The sequence below is a fragment of the Lolium perenne genome, chromosome 6 (assembly GCF_019359855.2).
Source record: "Lolium perenne isolate Kyuss_39 chromosome 6, Kyuss_2.0, whole genome shotgun sequence".
Taxonomy (NCBI): Eukaryota; Viridiplantae; Streptophyta; class Magnoliopsida; order Poales; family Poaceae; genus Lolium; species Lolium perenne.
The window spans coordinates 181,257,813-181,263,972 of record NC_067249.2 but is presented as its reverse complement, the minus strand read 5'-3'; the positions used below and the strand labels follow the sequence as shown (position 1 = coordinate 181,263,972).

Here is a 6,160-nt window from a genome sequence, read left to right as displayed (position 1 = left end):
AGTAAACAGATCCAATCTGGTCTTGTCGATTTTGTTCCTCACCCTCCCGCCCGTTTTCCTACATATGCCAACTTGGGAGAAGCAATGAACATGACGTTCGGGAGTTTCCGGTTCCTCGTCGGGGAGGAAGGTTCATATCGCTTTTTGGCCCCTATTTTTTAGGGACCGCCGGCAGCCAAGCCTGAATCCTCGGGATCATCGACATCATCCATCGACTCAGGCAACGAGGAGATTTCGCCGCTATGCTTCACCAAGCCCGCTGACAGCGGGAAACTCGTCGATCTATTCGGCATGATGATGTTCGGGTCGACCGCTGAAGCCGATCCGCTTCAAGGCACAAACTCCGACAACTTCACTAATTTCGACCTCACCAACAACACCAACTTTATTGTTAGCGAAGAGGCCTTTGCCGATCAATAAGACGGTGTCACCTACCCTTTGCATGGTGTGCAGATGCCAAGTCTAGCATCACGCAGAAAGAACTCGATGATTCAAGATCCAAGTTCGATGATAGCGCAGACTCAACACACCATCAGATATGCGTGCTCACAGCGTTGGGTCGCGAAGTAGACGAGCAATCCAAGGCTTTCGACCCATAGGGTAACCCCTATGTAGATCCCGCAAATCTCACAAAAGGAACAGGAAACAAATATGCTGGAGCTCAGCCAAGAGAGCAGGTGCAACTTTCCCAAGCTACATGGCATAGAGGCGCAAGGGCCATAAACGGCACAGAATCGATGACAACGCAAGCAACGGAGGAGGAGCTAACAACATATCAATATAAACTCAGCCGCACAAGACGCGAGTTGCAAAAGATGCAAGGGAAGCTAGATGCAAGGAAAGTAGCAGCGGATGCATCCAGGGAACGCAGAGCTAATTTGAGCGTGCAATCAGGGAACTCAGCAAACAACCACAGAGAACCCCGTGGAAGAGCAATGTCTCGGATGGCAGGCATACCCGAAGCCGAGTGAGGAGAACAATGATTCAAGATCTCAACATTTCCTTCATGTCGATAGATTCGAGAGGGCACATAACGCCCAAGACGCCAGAAGCAGATTACATGGCAACACATGCATATCTGATGGCAACCAGGCCACCTTAGGGCGATCCTCGAGCATCCTTATATCAAAGTGCTATGGCAGGCATCGACATTATGGGGGCAGCAACAACTGGTAGAGAGGTCATCCAGGAAACCGCAAGATCTCACAGATCAAGGTCACCACATCGGCAATAATGCAGCCCTCGACATCCAGCAGTCGCAACTCGAAATATCCAAAGAGAGGGCGAGGCGAGGAACAACGCAGCTCAGGCACGAGTTGGTAGAGCACATGAAGAGAGAGGTCGCGAAGATAGAAGTCAAGAAACTCGCCACACTGAGGATGGCGAAGAGGAATTATGCAGACTCCCTTGCTTTACCCGTAGGGTTCGCAATACTCGGGTACCTCCTAGCTTTAAACTACCCGACAACTACAAAACTTTCGACGTACTCCAAGATCCAGATGATTGGTTGGTCGACTACCTGGAAACAGTAAAGTTAGCCAGAGGCACAAGAGCAACGGCCATGCAAAGCATTCAAGTTCACCTCAGTGGAGCCGCAAGATCATGGATGAGGAAATTGCCAGAAGGGTCGATAGACAATTGGGAAATCTTCGAGAGGTTGTTTGTGCAGAACTTTAAGTCCACATGCAAAAAAGCCAGCGTCGATCGAGCAGTTGAGAACCTGCACGCAAAAATCGGGCGAGTCAATGCGAGCATACATCCATGTAAGGGTATATTTCCCCTATGTGTGTTTTTGGTAGTTAGTGACAACCCCTATGGACTAATGTTTTTACTGAGTTTATATGAAGGAATATTCCATAGGTACTACTTGTATTCCATGTGTTGGATTCAAGTATGGATGCCATGAAGATAAAGATATACCATGTGTATTGGCATCAAGATCATCGATTTGAAGATATATATATGGGATATGATCAAGAAGAAGAAATTAAGATAGAGTTCTTATGTGGAACTCGATATTAGCCAGGCTCTAGCTTATGTGATAAGCAATGAATGATCAAGATCTTGAGTGCTTGATTCCAAGTGAAGAATTCAAGTTATGGCTCTAAGTCGGTGTCATGATAGTCTCATAAGTTGAGCTATGGTTGACTAAGATTTAGAGCATGCAAACAAATGAAGAATTCTATATACACCTCAAGATAGTATGATAGAGCATGAGAAGATACAAGGTTGACCAATACAAAGAGTGAAGAATAGATTCAAGTTTGGTCAATACATGAAGCATGGAGAATGTGCCACGAGAAGTCATGTGGTATGGTAAGCCGTGTCAATTATGCTTTATGAACTAACCCATCACATATGTTCCCTTGTGTTGTCTATGTGGGTTAGGTATCTTTCCATGGGCATGCATCAAAAGTGAGATCTCATATAGCCCATGAGAGGATGACGTCAAGTGGTGATCGTCATCAAGGTTGAGTTGGGCAAGTTCAGGTTGAGCATCTCAAGAGGATCATATGCTTGAAGCTTGCCGTCCATTTGGTGATAATGGACAAGTGAAGATGTGCATCAATGGGGCTTTACCATCATGGTGTATGGGGGAGTATTTGTGAGTCTTCACGAAGCACCAATGATCAAGTGAGGCATTTCGGCTTGAGTGGAGCTTGAAGAGTTATCATCAAGATCAAGCGGGATGCGCAAGGCAAAGGTATGGCCTTTCTAGTTATCCTTTTACCGGTCTCAAGGTGGTTGTTGGGAGACCGAGTTATAGGATACATAGCCGCACTATCAAGAGGGGCTTTCAGTTGGGTAACTTGATCACATCGTCTTAGGGAGCTCAGCACTTTGCATGATTTGCATTCCATAAATCTTCTTTCTTCTTGGTGTTTCTATGTGTAAGGTTCTTGAGCTTGTTGCTAGCATTATAACAAGCCCAAGTTCATCGAAAATGGAATTCGTATGCATCTTCTATTGTGTTTTCGAGCTTGAAAGTTTTACCGGTGTCTCTTTTATAGATAGGTCATAACATTCATCTTGTGGTTTTTATTCCGTGGGTGGCCAATGATTTTTCTATGCATACAGTTGTAGGGCTTGTTTTTCTGATTCCAACAATCCCAAGATCATCAAAATCGAAGTCTGGACGCAAAAGTTATCATGGTTTTTGTAAACCATTTTTCATGTTTGGCCCGGTGGCGCCGACTGTCTCACCGGCTTGTTCGGCACAGACCGGCTCCCACACCGGTGCCAACCAGACATTTTCCAGGGGGCTCTCAGGGTCGCCCGGTCCTGTGGCCCGGTCTGACCGGCTCTCCCACCAGGTGGCCCAGTCCCTGGCCCGGTTTTGGCTCAGTTTGCTAGGCTGCACGAACAACTCCCACATCTACCCCAAACGGTCATATTTCGTTTGGCTATAAAAGGGGCTTCTTCCCCAACAGTTTTCTAGTGTTCTTGAGCTTATTCTTGACCACCATTGTTGAACCTCTTGAGCTTGATTCCTCTCCCTTCCCTCCTATGATTCTTGCATATTCTTGGGGGATCTGAAAGAGGAGATCTAGATCTACAACCTCCTCCAATCCATTCCTCCTCTAAGTGAGGGGAACTCTTGGGATCTAGATCTTGGAGTTATTTGTTGATTTCCTCCTTTGTTCTTCCTCTCTAATATCATCCTAGCATCAGTTGCTTTGGTGGGATTTGAGTGTGAAGGATTTGAACACCTCTAGTGTTTTTGCTTTGCATCATTGCATAGTGTTGAGCTCTCCACCACGATTAGTTCGAGTGAGAGACCGTGAGCTTGTTACTCTTGGAGGGTGACCTCCTAGTTGGCTTGGTTGGTGTCCCGGTGACCTCTTCGTGGAAGATTGTGAAGGGGCCCGGGCTTCTCCTTCGTGGAGCTTATGAAGTGGTTGTGGAGCTTACCATCTCCGGAGTGGAGGAAAAGCTAGCCATAAGGAAAGGACTATTCCTTCGTGGGATAGGCTCGGAGAATAGGGTGAGGCTTTGTGGCGTTGGGTAATCCTTCGTGGGACCTCCACCCCTCCAAACGTGACGTACCTTCTTGCAAAGGAAGGGAACACGAGAATACATCTTCATCTCCGTGTGCCTCGGTTATTTCTATACCCGAGCTTACTTTCCTTGTGATAGCCATCGTGCTTGAAGTACATATATTTTTCTATCACTTGTGCTACATATATCTTGTGCCTACCTTGCTTAACTCTAATTGTTGTTGCACTTAGTTGAGCCTAGCATATTTAGGGTTTGTGCCTGTAAAATTAGCGTTAGTTTAATTCCGCATTCTTACAAGCCAAATCCGTAAGAGTTTTTAAACGCCTATTCACCCCCCTCTAGGCGACATCTCGTCCTTTCAATCCAGCGGTGGAACCTCATAAAAAATTTGGTTGAGCATGTGTCTGATGAAATGGCAATCGACGCGTTCATCGGAGGCATCCACAGAAGAGACCTAGTGGAAGAGCTGGGAAGAGCGAACCCGAGAACGATTGCGGAACTCATGGACATAGCAAATAAGTGGGCTGATGGCGAATATTTTGTCCAGAACAAGCGGCCTCGTTCACCCGAGGAAGATCGTAACAGGAACAACAACCAATATAGACGAAGATTTAGCTGCTTTGCGGAATACGACAGTCCTAGCCAAGTCTCGGCTGGTTCCCGTAGCAACAATGGTAATAACCACCGCAATGATTACCGCAGGGGCAGTGAGCAGCGAAGTGACAATAGATATGCGCCTAATTCTAGTAGGCAGAGCAATCATCCAGGTATCTACGGGCGTACAACATGTCACCAGAAGAAATCATGAACTGACCATGCCAGATGCACTTTTATATAGATCCCGAAGGAAGGAGGACGTTGGGTCACCTCCAAAAAGTCTATCGAACATTCCAGGCCCTGCGAAGGATCATAGAAAACACACAAGCTGAAGCAGTTAATAGAGGATATGCACCAGGGCTAAGAAGTGAGGTGCACATACCACCACCACCACCAGCAATCACCAACGGGAACCAGCAAAATCAGCTGCAGATTGCGGGTCCTCCAAACGCTAGCAGCAGATATACGCAGCCAAAGGGATCAGTACGTAGTGATGATCAAGAAGGGCAGGCCAACGAACAGATCGCAAAAGCTGATTACTCGACGGGTAAACATGGCAGTACTATCACCACCACCAACTGTCGAGTACCTTAATTGGTCAGATCAGCCAATAGGATTCAACATAGAAGATCACCCACCCCAGATGCCGCAACCAAGACATTCAAAGATGGTGTTACCAGCAGTCATCGAAGGGTATGAGATCCCTCGAGTATTCATAGATGGAGGAAGCAGCATAAATCTAATCTACGCAGATACATTGAGAAAGATGCATATTTCGCTGGCCAATCTGAAATCAACGGAAACAATTTTTCATGGAATAACGGCCGAGAAGCCCAGCTACCCCTTGGGCAAAATAGCTCTCGACATACAATTCGAGACAGTGGAGAATTTCAGGAAGGAAAAGCTCGAGTTTGAGGTCATTGACTGGTCATCACAGTACCACACCCTCCTGGGGCGACCCGCATACGCCAGGTTCATGGCAGTGCTTCATTACGCATACCTCTTGTGGAGGATTCCTGGACCCATCGGCCCAATAATGGTCAGTGGAAGCTTCGCATTGTCAGATAAGTGCGACAGGGATTTCAACAGAATTTCCGAGTCGTTTGGAATGCATGCTGAGTACGAGGCGACAAAATTCACCGCTAACCATGATGTGTTGCCATACGGGGGTAGATCCTTGCAAGAGCAAGCTTTCGACACCTCCAAAGACACCAAGGAAGTACATATCCACCCAACAGATCCCAAGAAGACAACATCCATCGTGACCAACTTGGATCGCACATAGGAAACTGTCCTCGTCGAGTTCCTCCGTGAGTGCTGGGAAATCTTCGCATAGTGTCCAGCTGACATGTCAGGAGTACCCAGGGAACTTGCTGGGCATGCACTTAATCTAGATCCAAGAGCCAGACCAATACGACAACCTCTGCGTCGCTTCTCTGAGCCAAATCGCAAGGGCATGCTGTCAGAAATTCATCGCCTTGAAGACGCCGGCTTCATCAAAGAAATAAAGACTTAGGATATTTGGGTCTCCAATCCAGTTTTAGTCCCGAAGAAAAACACTGAT

At 46.9% G+C, this 6,160-nt stretch overlaps 1 protein-coding gene across 1 annotated transcript; it reads left to right on the top strand.

Annotated features, from left to right (window-relative positions):
• Window positions 1-5,149: 5,149 nt before the first annotated feature.
• On the top strand, window positions 5,150-5,881 carry LOC127310184 (uncharacterized). Its single transcript, XM_051340876.1, has one exon. The coding sequence runs from the start codon at window positions 5,150-5,152 to the stop codon at window positions 5,879-5,881; it is 732 nt and encodes a 243-aa protein (XP_051196836.1).
• Window positions 5,882-6,160: the final 279 nt, after the last annotated feature.

What these genes read in the sequence shown, in the direction of transcription:
- LOC127310184 (XM_051340876.1), top strand. Translation starts at nt 5,150, where the DNA reads ATGGCAGTACTATCACCACCACCAACTGTCGAGTACCTTAATTGGTCA.